This window comes from Erinaceus europaeus, chromosome 2 (assembly GCF_950295315.1).
Source record: "Erinaceus europaeus chromosome 2, mEriEur2.1, whole genome shotgun sequence".
Lineage (NCBI taxonomy): Eukaryota > Metazoa > Chordata > Mammalia > Eulipotyphla > Erinaceidae > Erinaceus > Erinaceus europaeus.
The window spans coordinates 53636510-53658543 of NC_080163.1; the positions used below are offsets into that span (position 1 = coordinate 53636510).

At 41.5% G+C, this 22034-nt stretch overlaps 1 protein-coding gene and 1 long non-coding RNA gene across 5 annotated transcripts in view; both read left to right on the forward strand.

The window, feature by feature from the left end:
- LOC132535287 (uncharacterized) overlaps positions 1-22034 on the forward strand; it is a 422795-nt gene that overhangs the window by 382854 nt on the left and 17907 nt on the right. The gene's annotated exons all lie outside the window — the stretch shown is intronic.
- Positions 1-22034, forward strand: part of STK32A (serine/threonine kinase 32A) — a 171566-nt gene that overhangs the window by 131625 nt on the left and 17907 nt on the right. For all 4 annotated transcript variants that reach the window (XM_016185286.2, XM_016185287.2, XM_007516361.3 and 1 more), the window contains 2 exons: positions 8130-8227; positions 18897-19013. In XM_016185286.2, the coding sequence (XP_016040772.1) occupies positions 8130-8227; positions 18897-19013 (215 nt within the window). The remainder of the gene's footprint in view (positions 1-8129; positions 8228-18896; positions 19014-22034) is intronic.

Genomic DNA, 22034 nt, shown 5'->3' on the forward strand with positions numbered 1-22034 from the left:
AAAAGCATTTCCCAGATGCTTTTGTGCAAAAAGTTCTATTGAACTGTACTGGCCTAGAGAACAGGGTGTGCCCAAGAGTTTGTATCATGGTTTGGTGGATGGAATTGCTGGTTGTGGGCTGGTTGGGTTTCTTCATCCCCAAAATCAGTGTTTTAACAAGTAAAAGGGTTTAAAATATATTGGGCAGCAAAGTAAACTAACACTAAGAAATGCCTCTACCCAATAAGAAAACGAAGCCAGACACTTAATAGTTGTGAGCAGATGTTAAAAATCATTCATTGCGGGAGTCGGGTGGTAGCTCAGTGGGTTAAGCACAGATGGTGCAAAGCTCAAGGACCAGGGAAAGGATCCCAGATCGAGGCAGCCCCTGGCTCCCCACCTGCAGGGGAGTCGTTTCACAAGTGGTGAAGCAGGTCTGCAGGTGTCTATCTTTCTCTTCCTCTGTCTGTCTTCCCCTCCTCTCTCCATTTCTGTCTGTCTTATCCAACAATGACGACAACAATAATAACTACAACAATAAAACAAGGGCAACAAAAGAAAATAAATAAATATCAAAAAATAATTCATTGTATACCATCATGTTTTGAAGTGACAAAGGCAAGCAATATTATTGGTTAAACTTAATCTAGTGGGATTAAATCCAAGGCACACTGAGCCGCATTCACTAGATACTGATAGAGTAACTCATGATGCCTGCTGAGTCAGATGCCTGGTCCTTAGTCCATTGATTTTTTAAAAAAATATTTCCCTTTTTTAATTGTTTATTTAGTTTGGATCGAGACAAAAAGAAATTGAAAGGGGAGGGGGAGATAAAGAGGGAGAGAAATACACACTTACAGCAATGTTTTACCACTCATGAAGCTTCCTCCCTACAGGAAGGGCCTGGGGGCTTGAACTTAGGTCCTTCTGCACTATAATGTTTGCATTCTATCAGATACTCCGTTGCCTGACCCTTGTGGTTACATATTACAAAATTAGAGGAATTTACCAGCATTTATTTAGCAAATTCTAATTGGTGAATATGAAGTTCTCATTTTGAAGTTTAAATGCATTTGTAATGAAAATCCTGCTAGCAGAAATATATTTCACAAAGTAACTATTCCTTCAGGATGCATTCAAAGAATTCATGGTCAGTAGTTATATGTACTAGTAATTTATTTACCTCCTGAGAGTTCTTGTTACTCTCCACTCACTTGTTCTGGGAAGGTCTGAAGACATTCACTTCCTTTAGGCACAACAGGCTGTACTGTCAATATCTCCTCCCAAAAAGATGATTCAAACTCTAATTCACTGTGATGTTAAAATTACTCCTCTTGTAAATTGTTCCATAGTCTCTGCTCAACATTAGGGCAGTAAATCTTTTTTCCCCATTGCCATTTTATTATGATATTTCTTATTAGTTATATAAAGAATTTTTGCCCCTTCTATATTACAATATTAAATTCTAGAGTATTCTATATGTTATAAATATTATTTCCTATTTTCAGTTTTCCTATGACATTTTGGACATAAAGAGCTGTTTTATGACACCACCAATTCATTAGTCTTTCACTTGATTGTTTCTACTTTTGAAGCTATTTTTAGTAAGACATTTTTACATCCAAGTATGATTACCTAATATTTTTTATTATTGTTACAGCTTGTTCTTTTTTTTTTTTTTACTTAATTCAGCTATATATTACTTTGACTGATATGTGCTAATTGTCAGTGCTTCTTTTTTAAAAAAAATTATCTATTATGAATGAGAGAGAAAGAAATACCAAAACACTACTCAACTTGGACATAAGGTGGTACCAGGGATTGAACCTGCAACCTCTGGGGCCTCAGACATCTAAGTTTTGTGGTCTAACATACTGAGATACCTAGCCTGGCTCAGACTTTTTTTTAGATTATTGATTAATTTTTTGAAGCCATGCTTAAATAAGCTCCTTTCCATGCTGATTTAAAATAGCTTTATCCTAAGATATCTTTATATATTAATGTCCACACTTACTGACTTTCAAATATAAATTATTGTGCCTTCATAAAATAGTTTCACATATTGCACACAGCGTCTCTCTTCATCCTTTTCCAGAAATGTTTCATTATTCACAATTTTTTTCTGTATTATGTTTAGAATCATTTCTAAATTATTTCTATTGCACTAACTGTATAGATTAGGCTTTTGGTCATTTCTTTATGTTCTGACCACAGTCTACAGATCAGATAATTTAAAATCCAGAAGACAAACAATGGAAAGTATGTTAAAATGTCGTCTAGCTGGTGAGTAATTAAAGGAGTGCCAGTTTCAATATCATAATCAAAGACTATGCATTAAAGATTCAACAGATTGACCAAATCCTGAAGTCTAATAATACCAAGTATGGATGAAGAGGTTGAACCAAAGGGACTCTGAAACATTCTTGGTCAGAGTGTTAATGAGTACAAACAGCTTAGTAAATAGTTGGACATTTTCTAGAACATACATAGAAGACATGAGTCCTAGCTCCATCAGTCTCCCTCCTAGGACGATGCCGTTTATTAAAAGAAACAGACTTACTGGAGTCTTACGTGCCCAGGAACACGCATAAGTATAATGTGCCCAGCACTTACAACTTGAGACCTGCTTCACCACTTTTGAAGTGACCACCCTCTGCCCACCACCTGCAGGTGGGAAGCCAGGGACGGTACTTGAACCAGGATCCTTGCTAAGGTCCTTGTACTTCGTACTATGTGCGCTTACCCCAGTGCACTACCACCGGCTCTCAACCATAGGACAAGTAGGTCAACTGCTGTCCACCCACATAGCTTTGAGTGTGCAAGCAAACTCTGCACCAATATGCATAGAAATTACAAACATAATATTGAATAAGAAAATCAAGACATAAAAAGAAACAAATAGGATGTAATAGATATAACTAAAATAGGCAAAACTAAAGCATTGCTAAGACCTGTGTATGCAGATAGCAAATCTATGTGAAAAAGGCATAACGTTTGCTAACGTAAAACTCAGGACAGTGGTGAGTCCCTGTGGTTGTGACCAGGAGAGGCCTATGTAATCATTAATGGTCATTTGTTTATAGCTTCATGTTAAATCGTTCTGGTGTGTTTATTTTTCTCTTTTCTGAACAGCTCTAGTTGTGCCTCTCAGAAGCCGAGACTCTTCTGGAAGAGTGGTCAGAGCTCTCCATATCTCTGGCTATAGTCAGCATTTTGAGGGCTCAGAAACCACTCTCCTATTAGGTTTTTGCATATTGCCATGGTGATGTTGTTTTTCTTTTCATTTCTTTTTTCTTTTTTTCTTGTGTCTTCAGGGTTATCACTGGAGCTCAGTGCCTGCACTATGAATCCACTGCTCCTGGTGGCCATCTTTTTTCCCTTGTTGTTGTTGTTGCTGCTGTTGTTGTTTGATTGGACAGAGAGAAATGGAGAAAGGAAAGGAAGACAGAGAGAGGGAGAGAAAGATAGACACCTGCAGACCTGCTTCACTATGGGAAGGGACCCACCTGCAGGTGGGGAACTTGGGGCTTAAACAGAGATCCTTGCACTTAATACTATGCACATTTAACTGGATGTGCTATAGCCCGGTCCCATTTTTCTTTCCTTTTTGCCACCAGGTTTCTTGCTTGGGCTCTACTCCACCCACACTTACACATATCTACTGCTGCTGGGGGCATTTTTTTTTTTTTTTGAGATAGAGGTAAGCTAGAGAGGAAAAGAAAGAGAGTCTCTGCAGCACTGTTCAATGTGAAATTTCTCCTAGGCAGGAACTCCCATGTGATAGTCATAGGCTCAAATCCATCTCACACACATGGTAAACTGTGCACTCTAGTAAGCTATCTCCCAGCTCCCCATGATGTTTTTTTTTTTTTCTTTCCTTCTCCAGGGTTATTGCTGGGCTCGTTGCCTGCACCATGAATCCACTGCTCCTGGAGGCCATTTTTCCCCCTTTTGTTGCCCTTGTTGTAACTTCGTTGTGGTTATTATTATTGCCCTTGTTGACGCAATTCGTTGTTGGATGGGACAGAGAGAAATGGAGAGAGGAGGGGAAGACAGAGAAGGGGAGAGAAAGATAGACACCTGCAGACCTGCTTCACTGCCTGTGAAGCGACTCCCCTGCAGGTGGGGAGCCGGGGGCTCGAACCGGGATCCTTACGCCGGTCCCTGCGCTTTGCGCCACATGCGCTTAACCCACTGCGCCACCGCCCGACCCCCTGATGTGTTATTTTTAATGCTGTTCTAGACTTCCTCAGTGCACACTGTGTGAAGTATAAGGATCAATTGAACACATGATCATCATGGCAGAAAATAAAGGAAAAGAAGACAAAAAAGAATACACACAAAAGCAGTCAGATTCTTGGAGAATAATAGAATACTCAGTGGCTACAGAGTGATGTTTATTCTGCTGGGAATTTTCTCAGCCCAGTGGTCTATTTATCCCTCAGATTCTCTGTAGTGTCTCTAAATGAGACATCTGCCACCTGGGGTTTGTGTGAAGTGACTTGTTGCATGATACTGGCTGGGGAAAGCAAGAGTGTAGTGTGTTCCCATCTAGTCTGAGGCGAGGACACTATGGTCAGGACCATTATTCCCTGGCTTACATGGAGAGCTGTGCCTTGCAGACTGGGGTAGTGATGCATGAAAAGTGAATTCACCAGGGACTAGGGCTGCTTAGTGCTGCTGCAGCCAGCTCTGGCAGTCAAGGTCAAGCCTGGCACTGAAGTGGCTACAGTCCAACTTTCAAATTGGATGTCTCCCCCAGGATTTTACTGAGAACTTCACTGCATTGGGTGGGCAGGCCTGGATCCCTCTCACATCAATCTCCTTTGCACAGGGCCAATATCTTACTCGGAAATTTGTGTCCACTGTGTGTGAAGTTACTGACTAGAAAAAAAAAAATCCTTTTTTTTTTTTCATGGATGTTTGCTGCTCTGGATAATACACTTCAACTATTGTCTCCCCCCACCTTCTTTTCTTTCTTTTTCTTTTCCTTTTCTTTCTTTTTGTTTTTTTGCCACTAGGTCTTCACTCAAGCTTTTTGTTTACACAATTCTACTACTCTTGGCTGACTCCCCCTTCTCACCCCCCATAAAGAAAAACAGAGAAGGAGACAAAGAGAGGAGGAGGAGACAGAGAAAGAAGAGACACACACAGCACTTTTCTCTGCTGGTGAAGCTTCCCCTTTGTGTTATCCTCCTGTGTGTCTCCTGGAGTCTCAAACCTGGGTCCTCAGGCATGTTTAAAGTGTGCTCTCTACTGGATGAGTTATCTGCTGTCCCCTACAATTGAGTTCTCAATACTTTGGTATTCATGTTGAAAATTCTCAAGTTTAGCTAACTAACTTGTTCAAGGTCACAATAAATGGTATAGGCAAGATTTGAACTCAGAGTTACTGACTGTAAACATTTCTTAATTAATCGATCCTGTGATGATCCAAAAGACAACATATTGTTGTTCCAGAGGATGTAGCGAGAACCTTTGTAGGAGCTGGTGGGAATATAAATTTTTAAAAACTATTTATTTATTTATTCCCTTTTGTAGCCTTTGTTGTTTTATTGTTTTTGTTACTGATGTCGTCATTGTTGGACAGTACAGAGAGAAATGGAGAGAGGAGGGGAAGATAGTACAGAGAGAAATGGAGAGAGGAGGGATAGAGGAAGATAGACACCTGCAGACCTGCTTCACTATCTGTGAAGCGACTCCCCTGCAGGTGGGGGAACCAGAGGCTTGAACCGGGATCCTTATGCCAGTCCTTGTGCTTTGGAATGAAAGTTTTTACAGTCATTCTGGAAAGCAATTTGGAAGGTCCTCAAAAAAAAAAAAAAAAAAAAGGATCAGCCCTAGTGGGCATAATGATTATGGGACTCTCATGCCTTAAGGCTCCAAAGTTCCACATTCAAACCTCCACACTACCATGAACCAGAGCTCAGCAGTGGTTTTGTTTCAAAGAAAAAAAAAAAAAAAACAACTTCAGTCCTGTTATTCTAATTCTAGTTATTGACTTAAAAGAATACAAAAACACGAATACAGAGATATCTGCATTCTCAATGCATTGTACTGCAGCACTATTTACAGCAGTCAAGAACTGGAAACAGCCTACCTGTCCACTGGCTGAAGAGTGAATGAAGACGTGGTATATACCACAGTGGAGCCCTGCTCAGATATAGACATGAAATCCTGCCATTGGAAACAATATTGATGGCCTGAGAGGGCATCATACTTGATGAAATAAGCTAGATGGAGAAAGGCTGCTTTCAAAAATGTTTCCAAAATGTATGTGCTTTCACTTCTATGTGATGCACTGAAAGGAAATAAAGAGGTCTGGGAAGTGACTCACCCAGTAGAGTGACCAAGAATGAGGACCCAAATTCTCCTCTCCATACTAGATAGGAGCAGCACCATGGGGGAAGCTTCATGAGTGGTGGAGCAGCACTGCGGTGTCTCTCCTTCTCTTTATACCCCTACTGAGAGAAAGAGAGAGGCCCTGACCCGGGAGCTGTGGAATCACACAGGCATGGAACCTTAGCAATAACTCTGGTGACAAAAAGGAAAAACATATAATGAATATAACATATATATCAGCGATAGACTTTTCAACTGTACAATCAAATCAGCAGTTACCAGAAGGGAAAGGGGAGGGGAGATGGGAGATAGCTGAATTGAGTAAAAGAAGTCACCTGTGTGGTGGAGAATTAAACAGATGTTTTAATGATGAACTTGATATAAATACATATATACTCATTTACAAGGATGCACAGCTGAAACCTATACAATGGCATTACCTATAGAATATCACAATGCAGTATTAACCTCAGTACAAGGTGTTTTAAAGGATTTACTTCATCCCTAGTCTTTCACTGAAAAAGTTTCTATGGAGGAACTCTTAAGATCCATACTAGACTCTGGGAGTTGAGTGGTGAGCAAGGAGATAAGAAACCTGCCCTGACTTTGTGCTTCCTGCTTCTAGGTTGCCCTGGGGAGGGAGATAGAATTTCAGAAGTATATGAATGTAGGAGGTTGGGAATATACGACAGAGGGGCCTTGAGGGATTGGGGGCTGGAGGGGTGAAACGGCAGTTCTGCCTTCCCTTAACATCTATTCAGGGATCTGTGCTACAAAGTCCAAGTGTCCCACAGCTGCTGGAGCTCCAGGTGCCACTCCCACCTCCTCCCATGGCTCTGACACTGATTTCCATGCAGTGTCCACCATGCCAAATACTGAGCACTGCTCATCACCCCAACACAGTCAGGCCCCACTGCATACTCCCAAATGAACACAGCAAATGGCATTTCCTCAGCTGTCTTGACTTTAAAGTCAGCCATGCATTGGGGGTCTGATAGGATTTTTATTTTACTTTATATTTTATGTTGTCACCAGGCTTATCGCTGGGGATCAGTACCTGCACCAGGAACCCACTGCTCCCAGCAGCCTTTTTCTCTCCTCCCTTTCTTCCTTCCTCTCTTTCTTTCTTTCCTTTTTTATTGTTCAATTTGATAGAACAAAGAGAAATTGAAGGAGAGAGAGGGAGAAACACCTACAGCACTACATGTGAAGCTTTCTCCCAGCTGGTGGAGAACAGGGGTTCACACTCAGGTCCTTGCTCACTGTGACATATACATGTAACCTAGTGCTCCACCTATTTATTTATTTATTTATTTATTTACTTATTCCCTTTTGTTCCCCTTGTTTTATTGTTGTCGGATAGGACAGAGAGAAATGGAGAGAGGAGGGGGAGAGAAAGATAGATACCTGCAGATCTGCTTCACCGCTTGTGAAGCGACTCCCCTGCAGGTGGGGAGCCAGGGCTCGAACCGGGATCCTTCTGCCAGTCCTTGTGCTTTGCGCCACCCGCTGCGCTACAGCCTGACTCCCCCACCTTTTCTTAAATGCACAAAATAAATGTAAGAGAAATGTTTTCATGAAGGCCTGCATGTGCCCATATGTGTTAACTGGCAAGTATGGCTACTTGGGGAGAAGGAGAATTGAGACCGTTGGCTTCCTGTGAGCACCATAGCAGGGCATGGTGAACACTTCAGAACGTAATCAGACCCTTTCCCCTATTGCTCTTTTGCCACTGGCAGAGCATGTAGGGGATGCATTTGCTAAGGTCTCCGGGAATAAAAACAACCCCAACTCTTCTGTGTTTTCAGCTCCTGAGATGTTCAGCTCCAGAAGAGAGATGGGCTACTCCTTTGCAGTTGACTGGTGGTCCCTGGGAGTGACAGCATATGAGCTGCTGAGAGGACGGGTACAGTGGAATTAATTGCATGTCTCATTCTTGGTTAACCTTTTAGGAAGTTCCATTGTTTATATTTTTAATTTTTTGCCATCAGCGTTGTTGATAAGACTCAGTGCTTGCATTACTCCACCTCTGTCAGTGGCAATTTAAAAAAAAAAATTTTATTTATTTTATTTTTGAGAGAGATGCAGAGAGAGAAACACCAAAGCACCGCTCATCTCTGGTTTATTGTGGCAAAGGGGATTGAACCTGGGACTTTGGAGCCTCTGGCATGGGAGTCTATTTGCATAACCACTATGCTATCTCCCCGGTCCCAGTGGCAATTTTTTATGGAGGGTGAAAGAAAGAGATAGGATAGCAGAGAGAAGAAGAGACACCACAGCAACACTCCACTACTCCTGAAGTTTCCCCCCCACAGGTGGGGACCAGGGTTTTGAACTAAAATCTTTGCACATGGTAACATGTCTGCTTTACCAGGTGCACCACCACCACTCAATCTCACAAGTGCATTTTTAAGAGAAAGAACTAAGTTTTTTTTCTGCTTTTAAAAATGAAGTCCTTTAAGCAGTGAAAGCAGCTATTCTATGTGCTCCGGGTAACATTCCTCAGGCTTTCTGCATGGATTAATCACTTGCATACATATGAGAGCAAACATGAAGACAACATAATGGTTATAGAAGAGACTTTCATGCTTGAGGCTTCAAGGTCCTAGGTTCAATCCCTAGGACCAACATAAGCCAGAATTGAGCGGTGCTCTGGTTTTTCTCTCTGAATTTTTATCTATCTCTCTCTCAAATTGAATAAATTTTAAAAATTAATGAATAATATGGACATAATCATCTCTAGGTGTTCTGTTGCCGTTCTTCTTGTAGAGAGGCCTCTTCTCAGGTGCAGACTCCTGGCGTGCCCACCCTGTTGCCCAGAAGATGCAGGGGCCTAGGAGAATGTCACCCGAGGCAGCAGGGGTAGAGAATTATGGGACTCACTCTGTGTCTGGTGCTAGTGCCGTGACAAGAGATGACCCCAAGACCAAGCTAATAGCAATGATCCATTTATTGATCAGAAAGGCAAGGCTTTTAAGGGGTTGGAGAAGGAGGTAGCTTGTTTATACCATATATGATTAAAGCAGAAAAGGGGCAGAGAGAGGTAAGGGGTTGGGAAAACTATCAGGTGAGTGATCTAAGGAATGAGGAAGCTAGACTTTGATGTGCATGGGGTGAGATTTGGTTATAGTCTTATTCAGAAGGGCAAGAACAAAGAAGTGAGAAAAGGGGCCTCTGATAGCATCTGTATAAACAGGAGAGCAGTTTTGGGAATGAGGAAGTAGGGTTATCAATGGCTAGCAGACAGGGAGGTGTCCTGAAGGTGGAGAGAAGATGGGTCAGGTATGATAACTTCTGGTAGCTTTAGAATAAGCAGACCATTTGGTTTAAAGACAAGGAAGTAAGCTATTGTATTGGGAATGCAGAGTCCCTGTGAGGCAGAGAGTCTGACAGGTGAAGCTGAACCTGAAGGCTGTTCTCTCCCATGCTCAATCTCTGGTAGAGAGAGGCTGACAGGAAGACCGTGTTCCTCAACCACCTATCTTTCAATGGGAGGTTCCACCACGCTCAACCGTAACCTCACAGTTTCCTTACATTCTGTGTCAATGTATCTGTTTATCTAAAGAAAGTCATTTTATAGACCCAGTATACAACTCCAACTCAGACACATATCCCCAAGGCAAGTGTGCATTATTAATGCAACACAATTCATGTCCTGTCTTGCTGGGTTCCTGCCTGTCACTTGGCTTCTAGCTGCTAGAAAAGTAGAGTAGTTCCCTTTAAGAAAATGCCTGAAAGGGCCGGGTGGTGGTACACCTGGTTTGTGCAAGGACCCAGGTCTGTGTCCCCATCCCCCCACCTGCAGGGAGAAAGCTTTGTGAGTGGTGAAGCAGTGCTGCAGGTGTCTCTCTGTCTCTCCCTCTCTATCACCCTTTTTCCTCTCGAGTCTGGCAGCCTCCATCCAATAAATAAATGAGGATATTTTTAAAAAATTGGAAGGAAGGAAGGAATTTTAAAAAGGGGGTTGCTATGAAAACTTATTTTTCAACCCTAATTATGGAAGTTCCTTGAAATCTGTGCGTCTATGTTGTCAGATTATTATTGTTTCCTAAAGCACAGATCTGATTTTTTTTTTTTTTTGCCTCCAGTCACTGGGGCTTGGTGCAGACACTACAAATCCACTATCCACTGCTTCTGGTGCTCCCCCCTTTTTAACTTTTCATTTGATAAGACAGAGAGAAATTGAGAGGGGAGAGGACGATAGAGAGAGGGAGAGTAAGATAGACACCTGAAGACCTGCTTCACAACTTGTGAAGTAACCTCCCTGCAGGTGAAGAGTGGGGGCTTGAACCATCATCCTTACACTTTGTACCTAGTGCACCACTGCACATCCCTGGCTCCCTTTAATGCTCTTTTTTAAATGCTACTTGACAACTTTTCTCTGTCTCCCTCCTTACCCTCCCCCTTCCAGGTGCCTTAGCTTGTCATTAATAGCCTGTTAGTACAGGCTACTTTTTTCAGATTTGCTTTAGTTTAAATCCCTTCACCTATGATCTTTTTCACTCACTGTGACCTCTTTGGATTCACCTCCTATCCTTGAAGCATCCCTTGAGATATATTTATTTATTTACTTATCCCTTGAGATGTATTTATTTATTTACTCATTTATTTCTCCTTCCCAAAGTAAACCCTGGCCTTCTTAAAATCACTTTTTAAGTTTGGGATCATCTGAGCTAAAGTGATCTTCAGTTCTTTCACATTTTTTATATATTTGATTTCTCATGTTACCATTCTGAATTTAAATTTTCTGGAAGCTAGCAAAATATGTATACATTCAGGTTCAAGCCTGGCCCCCAGTTCATTGAAAAAAGCTTTGGTACTTTGGTTTCTTTCACTTTCTCTGCCTCAGTGTATCTTAAAAAACTAACAAATAACATTGCTGAAAAACACAGAAACCCTAACAATGAAGGTAAAGCTTAACTATCACTCCCACAGTAAAGAAAAAGTCTCAATTAAAAAAACAAAAAAACAAGAAAACACCTTTATTTAACCATCCAATTCTTTCTTCAAAAGTAACCATTGGCTGTGCTCACTTCATCATTGTCTGTTCTTAGAAGGATACTACCTTGCTACATCCGTACACACACACACACACACACACACACACACACACACACACACACACACACACTTTTTGTTATTTTAGCAAAAATAATGTTTTCTCTTTCCGTTGATAATTGTTTACTTTAGATATAAAGTAAAAAATTCTACTTCTCCCAGAATCTTTCATTTGGGGCTAGCAAGCTCATTTTGTAAATGTATTATCCTTATAAATGTTCCCAGGTGCATCAACTTTTGTGTAACTATATCTCATATATTATAAATTTTACATTAATTGAAGGTAACATGTATATCTTATGTAGGTTGGAATCATACATGGTATTTGCCTTGAAGCAGGAATGTAACAGATGGATATTGAATGACAGGAGAAAGAAATTATCACAAATTAATTCTGACACATTCTATTAGTGAAGTCGCAGCTAGAATGTATGTAATTATGTTTCAAAATACAGCTAATCTGAATATAGGAACCCCCAGCATTTAATTACAAATACAAGCAACCCACAGAGAGAGGGTTTGCAACAGTGATTTCCCTCTGCTTTTCCACATTCTTATCTACACTTGAAAAACTGCTCATAGTTTCTGGGCTCTGCAGTGATCCTGACAGATGTGTCCCGTAGCCTTTCTCACTCTTTGTCCTGCCTAACCACCGCTGTCCTTTTGAAGGGAAGGTCTGTGTCTCTTCTGGTTTTGTATCAGTATTACTTTCCACCTTCTGAAAGATAAGCATGTATGTATTTCCACACTAATTGTACATTCTTAGGTGCGACTCTTTTTGCTTGTATGCTCCTGAAATGTGACTCTAGCCATAACACTTCCTCTCTTCCCATCCAGCGTTTTACCTTCTCTAGCATGTTTATTCTTTGCAGTCTCACCCTTAATGTAGATGATGCCTCAGAACTGTTTAATGTTTTATGTAATTGCACCTTGTAATTTCTTTCATATCATATATATATTTATCTCCCCCCCCCCGTGTGTGTGTTTGTGTGTGTGTGTGTGTGTGTGTGTGTGTGTGTGTGTGTGTGTGTTTCTGTAAGGGTATCTAGAGTTTCCCTAAGTAGACTATAGGATTCACCAGGGAAGACAAGTAGACATCCTGTCTGTCTCTTTCATTGTTTCTTCAATGCCCAGAAAAGATTCTAAGACATAGTAAGGTGGTCTGGGAGGTTGCATAGTAGGTAAAGCATTAGATTCTCAAGCATGAGATCCTGAGTTCGATCTCTGACAGCATGTGTACCATATTGATGTATGGTTCTATCCCTCTCTTTCTCATTAATAAATAAATAAAATCTAAAAAAAAATAGTAGGAATTCAGTCAATAGGTCCTGAGTTGGTGAATCAATATAAATCCACAGTATTGGCAGTTGATGAATTAACGTAGATTGAATTTTTTTTACAACTAGAAAAATAAGGTATAGAAGACAAAGGTCTCACTCCAAAGCTAATCTCATCAAAGTAAGGACTGCAAAAGCTGAATAAGGGCAAGAGACTGGCATACTTTAACGATGACTCTTTAATCACTATCAGGCCATTCCACCAGCTGGGGCCCTATTCAGGGAGTCCTGAGATTCCCAAACAGACATGATGGGCCTAGACCTCGAATAAATCCCTCTACCCATTGTTGTCAGTCATTCCTATCAAGAACAATGCAATAGACTCCTTTGCGGGCCCCCATAGGACCTTGCCCTAAACTTGGATTAACAACAATAGAGAATGTTCGATCTTCCAAAGGGAGGCTGAACAATACACTCTATGCTACACCTAGGAAGATGGGTCCTGATACTGGGGCAGTTTGGAATGTTCCAGCTTAGGACCACAGGATGTGAGCTCAGATCTACAGGGATGCAGAGGTCACATAGGCTCCTAAGCTGAATATGGGCCCCAGATCACATCAAATTGATGGGGTTTACAGGCAACAATATTTATACACCTTTCCTTTATTTGGGAGCTACTCTCTTCCCTAATCCAGCTTTCTGGTCCTTCTGTCAGCCATGACATCACCTTCCCAGACAATAACTTGGATCTACCTGCATATCAGATTTCAGGCTCAGGGAAAAAACAACAAGAACAAAACAAAACAACAACAACAAAAAAAACTAGTATAGCCATAGGCCCTTTGGAATATAACTAAAATATTCCTACTAGCAATCTACAAAATGGAGGGCCCCGAACTCTTCATCTGCACTATTCCAGCCTTTAGGTCTATGACTGGTCAACAATTTGTTTGGCTCTGTATGTTAACTCTATTTTCAGCCACCAGATTCCAGATGCTAGCATGATGCTGACCAGACTTCCCTGGACAGACAACCCCACCAATGTGTCCTGGAGTTCCACTTCCCCAGAGCCCTTCCCCACTAGGGAAAGAGAAAGACAGGCTGGGAGTATGGACCAACCTGTCAACGCCCATGTTCAGTGGAGAAACAATTACAGAAGCCAGACCTTCCACCCTCTGCATCCCACAATGACCTTGGGTCCATACTCCCAGAGGGTTAAAGAATAGGAAAGCTATTGGAGGAGGGGATGGATACAGAGTTCTGGTGGTGGAAATTGTGTGGAGTTGTACCCCTCTTATCCTATAGTTTAGTCATTGTTTCCTTTTTATAAATAAAACATTAAATAAAAAATCAAATTGAAGAAAAAGAAATTACTAACCTTAAAAAAAAGAAGATGACAAAGGTTGTTTGGCTATCTAAGATAAATCTACAGTCCATAAGGATTTTTTCAAAAATATCTTAAAGTCTGTCTAAAGGGCATGAACAAGACACAGAAGCCAGTTGCTTCTGGTGGTCATCAGCCAATTTACTCAGATGTAGAAATCATTCTGTATGGCTAGCTGACTGCAACACAGTAAGATTAAAAGGAGAAACGAAGTGAAGAAAAGATTTTAGAGGAAAGCAATGCATACGCACATGGTTATGATCTGGAAGTTTTGTTATTTCAGAGCTGCTCAGTTTGAGCCAAGAAAATAGCACAGTGGTTTACACAGTAGACTCTCATGGCTGAGATTTGGAGGTGCCAGGTTCACAGTACTCTAGCAAAAAGAAAGAAAGAAAGAAAGAAAGAAAGAGAGAGAGAGAGAGAGAGAGAAAGAAAGAAAGAAAGAAAGAAAGAAAGAAAGAAAGAAAAGGAGGGAGGGATGGAGGAAGAAAGGAAGGAAGGAAGGAAAGAAAGAAAGAAAGAAAGAAAGAAAGAAAAGGAGGGAGGGATGGAGGAAGAAAGGAAGGAAGGAAGGAAAGAAAGAAAGAAAGAAAGAAAAGGAGGGAGGGATGGAGGAAGAAAGGAAGGAAGGAAGGAAAGAAAGAAAGAAAGAAAGAAAGAAAGAAAGAAAGAAAGAAGGAAGGAAGAAAAAGGAAGGAAGGGGGAAGAAAGAGGGAGGGTGGGGGAAGAAGGAAAAGAAGGGAAGGGAAGGGAAAGAAACTACTAACTCTATAGTAAACTTGGGTTGAATCATAGAAGTTTCATCATGTCTTTCTTTTGCTCACCCACTGAATTTATTGAAGAACTACTTTGTTCAGATAGAATACTAGTCACCAGGGCCAGGTGGTAGAGCACCTGGTTAAGTGCATACATCACAGTGTGCAAGGACCCAGGTTCAAGCCCCTGGTCCCCACCTGCAGGGGGAATACTTCACGAGTGGTGAAGCAGAGCTGTAGGTGTCTCTCTCTGTATATCTTCCTCTCTCCTCTCAATTTCTCTGTCTTTATCCAATAATAAATAAATATATTTTTAAAGAAGAACGCTAGTGATTGTGGTTGCAGAGATAGTGAAAGTCAAGTGGAAGGACCTCAAGGAGGTGATAAAGAATAGGACAGCTATCAGGGGAGGGCATGGGATACGGAGTTCTGGTGGTGGGAACTGTATGGAGTTGTACCCCTCTTATCCTATGGTTTTGCCAGTGTTTCCTTTTTATAAATAAATTTTAAAAGAATATATAAAATATGACTGGAAATTGTGAGTAGTCTTAAAATTGGACTGTAAACAAGAGTCTTGTCAGCCTACCTTACAGTGAGTGGTCAGAGGTTATTAAGTTCATCTGTTAAACATTCATCTGCAGGTCTCAGACTAAAAAAAATATTTAAAAATAATTTTTTTGGATATAAACAGAGAGAAGCAGAAAGAGAACGAAAAAGTACACATGGGGCTGGGTGCACAAAGCACAAAGGACTTGAGTAAGGATTAAGCGCACAAGGTACAAGGACCCTGGTTTGAGCCCTGGGTCCCCATCTGCATGGAGGTTGCTTCACAAGCAGTGAAGCAGGTCTGCAGATGTCTATCTTTCTCCCTGCCCTTGCTGTCTTCTCCTCTCTCTATTTCACTCTGTCCTATCCAGCAACAACAACAGCAATAACAACAAGGGCTACAGAAATGGAGAAAATGGCCTCCAAGAGCAATAGATTCATAATGCAGGCACTGAGCCCCAGCAATAATCCTGGAGGGAGGGAGGGAGAGAGGGAGGGAGAGAGAGAGAGAGAGGAAGAGAAGAGAAGAGAGAGAAGAGAGAAGAGAGAAGAAGGAGAAGAAGAAGAAGATGGGGAGGGAAGGTGAGGAGAGGAGAGGAGAGGAGAGGAGAGGAGAGGAGAGGAGAGGAGAGGGTATAACATTGATGCTTTCTTCCAAGCAGTAGGGGGGTCAGGCTCAAGCCTGGGATGCACACACTGCCAAGTGAGTTTTTTCACCAGCCTAAAACAAAGATTTTTTTAAAGAGAATATGTAATATGGCTGGAACTTTATTACATTTCACCTCTTTTTTTTTTTGATGATTTATTTATTTATTGTTGGATAGAGACAACGAGAAATTGAGAGGAAAGAGGAGATAGAGAGGGCAAGAAATAGACACTTGCAGCCCTGCTTCATCACTCTTGAAGCTTTCTCCCTGCAGGTGAGGCCCAAGGGCTTGAACCTGGGTCCTTGTACAGTCATGTGGGCACTTAACCAGGTGTACTACCACCTGGCCCCTACATTTCATTTCTAATGTGATGCATATAGTGTAATAGAGTGAAGTGTTAGTAATTCCCAGTAAATTCTTCAGATGGCTTTGTAAAACCCAGAGTTCCAGAATTTTTTTTGAGGTTATTGGAGTGCATATGCAGTCTTTATGTAACTTGTGGCTTGGCAGGTGCACGATCAGATCAACACAGAGCTGACGTTCAGCAAGCATCCCCTGGGGTAAGCATCCCTCCCCTTTTGATAAGAAACCTGCCCATAGATATGATAGCAAGGTGACTCCCTCTCTCTTCTGAGGAAGAGTCACATGGGTTCTTCCCACGGTATCATTACTGAGGTAAACGAATTATTAATGGCCCTTTACTCAAATTTGAGGGAAGACTGTGTAGGGCAGTTTTTAGACAGAGAGAGAGAGAGAGAGAGAGAGAGAGAGAGAGAGAGAGACTCACCAGTCTTCTCATCTCTGAGCACTTCCTGGTACCTAGTAACTGGCCCTGATGCCATGGGAAGGAGAGCTAAGCCTTTCATCACCAATCTCCATGACTCTGGCTCTTCAGGGCTCTCATTCATACCTGCCCATTCACCCCATGAATTCAGGTCACCTAGTTCACCCCACTACTGCTCTCTTAGATTGTGTCTAATATATGTTAGCCTCTCTGGAGCACTTTATATATATGACATTTAATTTCCAAACCATCTCACGAGATAGCTCATTTTACAGTTGATGTAGCTTCATCTTACAGATGAGGGGATTGGGAGTCAAATTGAATGACTCAAACTCATCTGCTTGAGGGCTCAAACACTAAATCATACTATCGTGCCTTTTGATAGTGATTTACAACAGGGAAAAGTTAAACTCCTCCACTGCTCTCAATTTAGTCCATTAGTCTACATTTATTTAGTAAGAATCTCTAAGGGGACAGGCATATGATCAATGTACAAAGTTGTATTAATTCGTCCTATTAATATACTATGAGTATTTTGTTCATGCAGCTGACATGTTGTAAGAACCTACTAGGGATTAGATCCACTAGACAAACTGTGAGTATGAAATAATGTCTGGCTTTAAGGAGCTCACAGTTCGCATTAAAGAGAAAATCCCCTCATGAAAATCCTTCATGACAGAGAAATTAATATATGCAATGGCTGCCCTCTAGTGGACATATGTGAAAACTGTAGTTAAAGCTTCTTGTGATTTGGTTTCTCTAGCCTGGAGTTAAAATTATAGGTAAACTTAATACTCTCTAATACAAAAATATTTTTGCAGGGGCTAGGTGGTAGTGCAGCGGGCTAAGCACACATGGCACAAAGCGCAAGGGCCAGCATAAAGATCCTGATTCAAGCCCCCAGCTCCCCACCTGCAGGGGGCCACTTCGCAAGCAATGAAGCAGGTCTGCAGGTGTCTATCTTTCTCTCCTCCTCTCTGTCTTCCCCTCCTCTCTCAATTTCTCTGTCCTATCCAACAACAACAAGAGCAACACAAAATGGGAAAAACAGCCTCCAGGAGCAGTGGATTCGTAGTGCAGGCACAGAGCCCCAGCGATAACCTTGCAAGCATAATAAATAAATAAATAAATAAATAAATAAATAAATAAATAAAATACTTTTGCTTAATGTTATTCACTGCTCCACTGTATAGAAACAGGGGCTCATAGTATTTTGGAACTGGAGGTAAAGTTTCCTGGTAGCTTTACTTTCCTATTTAAGGAGAGGAAAAGGGACAGGGGGAACAGGGGAAGAGGAGGGGAGAGAGAGGCATCAGAGCATCATTCTGGCATATGTAGTTGTCAGGATTGAACTAAGGACTTCATGCTTGAGAGTCCAACTCTTTATCCACTGTGGCACCTCTGAGCTCCGAGGCTGCTTTTGATAGCTTTCTATCCTGAACTTAACTGCGAATCAAACAAGGGAAAATAGGTGTATAGTAGAACTCTGGATTCCTCTATAATCAACATTTAAATAGCAATTTTTAAAAACTTCCACTTGGACATACTTAGTGCAACTAACCATATAACATAGTTCCAAATCAATATCTCAGAGATGGTCTTAACCCACAAAAACACCTTAGCCATACAGAATTGCTAGCATTTAAAAAAAGTATGAGATTTCATAAGACATAGACTTCTGATGTTATTTTTTATAAATGACTACTACTATTATTATTATCATAATTGTTACATAGTCAGGGGCCTCTTGCACATTTGATTTCACCACTCCTGGACTGCTTCTTTATTCAGATAGAGAGATGGAGGGAGAGAGACACCAAAACATCCTTCAGTGTCATAGCACCTCCCATGTGGTTGGTGCCAGGCCCTCACACACGGGAAGACACGCACACCACCCAGTGAGCTATGCCTCTGCCCCTGGTTTTTTTTTTTTTTTTTTTTCAGAATAAGAAAATCTGCAATGCTAGCTCACATATGCACCTGGTACTACCAGTTATCTGGAAAGAATAAGAAAAAATATTTTGAGATTTTACTGCCTAAGTGTTTAGCTTGGGTATATTTGCAAAGCAACATTTTTTTTCCATCCAATAAAAATAATTATTTTCTGTTCTTCTCTTCCATCAGAGGCCATATCACATTCGCTCCAGTACTTCCAGCAAGGAAATCGTGCATATGTTTGAGACAGCCATCGTGTCTTACCCTTCTGCCTGGTCACAGGAAATGGTCTCACTTCTTAAAAAGGTAAGGAGGAGGGCAGGGCAGCAGTATATCTGGCTAAGTGCACATATTAAAATGCGGAGGGGTCTGGGTTCAAACCCTTGGCCCCCACCTGCAGAGGGAAGACTTCACAAACAGTGAAATAGGTCTGCAGGTCTCTCTCTCTCTCTCTCTCTCTCTCTCTCTCTCTCTCTCTCTCTCTCCCCTCCTTCCCTCTTTACCTCCCATCTCTCTCTCTCTGTCCAATCAAGTTAAATACCTAAAGTTAAAAAAAAAAAAAGAAGAGGACCACAGGACAAAAGGAAGTGATAAGAGAAGCATGCTCTCTGGCTTGAGTTAGAAGTTAATATATAGGATGGGGGAGAAAGCATAGTGTTTATGCAAAAAGATTTTCATACCTGAGCCACCAAAGGGCCAAAGTTCAACCCTGTCACCATAGAACTTATGGATGCTCTGGTAAAAAAAAAATCATAGTAATAATAATAAAAGAAATTAATATATGATATTGAAAATGGTGATGACAGTGGACCACTGAAAATGAGTTTTGCAGCAAACACCTACTAAACACTTGGCTTCATCAAGGCAACTCGTGTGTCCTCCTGTAGCTCCCAAAGTCATCTTCATTTCATTGCATCCAAAAGGGAGTTTTTAAAAAATCTTTCTATAGTTCTTGGATTTTCTTTGATGTTCCCACACTCAGTGACTGGCCACTCCATCCATCCACTCACACAAGCCAGAAACCATTCTTCAGCCCCAGCCCAAATACATTACCAGGCTCTGTAATTTGACCCTCTAAATATCTTCTAAACTCGTCATGTTTCTCTATCTCCAGTATGATTTCCCTAGTTCTACTATCATCAAAACTTGACTTATAACTGGTTTGCCCTTATTAACTTTATTATTTTTAATTAATAAACTAATTAATGGATAAAGACAGAGAGAAACTGAGAAGGGAAGGGGGTAGAGGGAAAGAGACAGAGAGACACCTGCAGCCCTACTTCACCACTCATGAAGCTTTCTCCTTGCAGGTGGGGCCCAGGGGCTTGAACCTGGGTCCTAGCGCACTGTAATATGTGCACTTAACTAGGTGTACCGTCACCTGCCCCCCATTCATTTTTACACGCCCCATTCTCTTCTCTCCTCCGTTTAAAGCAACGTTTATTGTCTTTCCATTATTCTCAGAATAAAGATAAAAGTAACAACTCAGCATCAAGTCTTATTTTGAACTGTTATTGCCCTGCCCAATTTCTTCTCTTCAGCCAGTGCTAGTCACTGTGATTCACTGACCACTCTGAGTGCTAGAACTGTGTCCTGCAGGCTCATGGCAACGTCCATGAATATATAAACATCAATCTGCTATCACCGATGCCTCTAGCAGACCTTCAGTAAGCTCGTCTCATTGAGTAAAGTGTAGACCTATTTGGTGATATGGGACTGATATCACAAGTGGCTTGTTATATAGCACTTTATACTAGCTGTTGGGTAGTATGCCACCTCCCCCTGGCTTCTGCTTAACCATATGCCTATATAGGGATTTACTGAACCCATTCAAAGCTTTGGTCTATTTACATAAATCACTTTTACATAAAGCACTCCCTCCAGGGCATTGGTGGTTCAGTGATAGGATTCTCGCCTGTTCCGCCCCCTCCTTGTCACACTCTGATTTTCACCAGTCACTTTTCTCTCCACCCTCTCTATATCACATCCTGTTTCCACCCTACTTGGAGAGTATAAAAACAGCTGCTCTTCTGATTAAAGACACCTGGAAATTGCTTTCCGGCTCCGAGAGTTCCAGAGTGTATCTCCTGCGGAAGTTAGTGCGGCACGAGTTCCTGATCCCTCTCCCACGCAGCAGCCTAGATCGGCTCCAGTTGAGTTCTCTCCAAGCCAGAGAGCACTAGCTCGGGAAGAAGTACCCTCAGGCTATCCCGGCACTAGCCATGCACAGTAATGGCGCCTGTTGGATTCAATGGGCTAGAAGTGAAAACTAACACTGAGAAATGCTGTTCTGCAGAGGAAGTTTGAGGAGCACAGCATCTGATCTCAGCTTCTCCATCACGTCCCTCAGGGGGCCCCTGTGGCTATAAATTCAGAGAGTCTTGGTGTGCCTTCACAGCGTTACTCTTAAGATGGATGGAACTTTCCAATGTACATGTGCAATGCTTCTTGAGTTAGCCATCATTCTTTTCAAGTCATACAGGAGAGACTTATTCCCTGTGATATCTTCAACATTCAACACAGACCCTGGCAAGCGATGAACTCTTATATTTAGATCAATAAGATTCACAGCTTTCATCAGATCTTTAAGGGACACCAAGCTATCAAAAATTGAAGTGCATTATAATAGATATTCATCGAGGGTGTTGGATGATTATGTCAAATAACTAAGAGCCTAAGAGGATAAGCTTGACTTTTTTTTTTTTCTAAAAGACTGTGCAGGTTATGAGTGAGACTTTGGAGCTAAGATTCAACCCTGTATCTCTTGTTCTTGGGCCCAATTCCAGGATCTAAAATGCAGATATTACCATTTGTAATGTCAGAGACTAAGGATAGGAGGCTTTTTCTCATAAGCCAATTATTTTCTATTCCATGACTATTCTTTTCCTGAGTGCCAATTAGATACACAGAGGCTATCATCTCTGGTGTATCCCCAGTGACAATGCCACTTCTCATTTGAGTTTGGGTTCAATATGAGATCTTGGCTCAAGAGTGATTAAGAAGGAAAAAAAAAAAAGAGAGAGAGAGAGAGGCAGGCAGGCGGTGGTGGTGCACCTGGTGAAGCACACATATCATGATACTCAAGGACCTGGGTTCAAGCCACTGCATCCCACCTGCAGAGGTTCCCTTCAGAAAAAATGAAGCAGGTTTGCAGGTGTCGTTTTTTCCCTCTCTTCCTCTCTATCTCCCCATTCTCTCTCAATTTCTCTCTGTTCTATCTAATAAAAATAGAAAGGAAAACAATGGTCTTCAGAGTGGTAGATTCATTGTGCAGGAATCAAGCCCTGACAATAACCCTGGTGGCAAAAGAAGGAGGAGGAGAAGAAG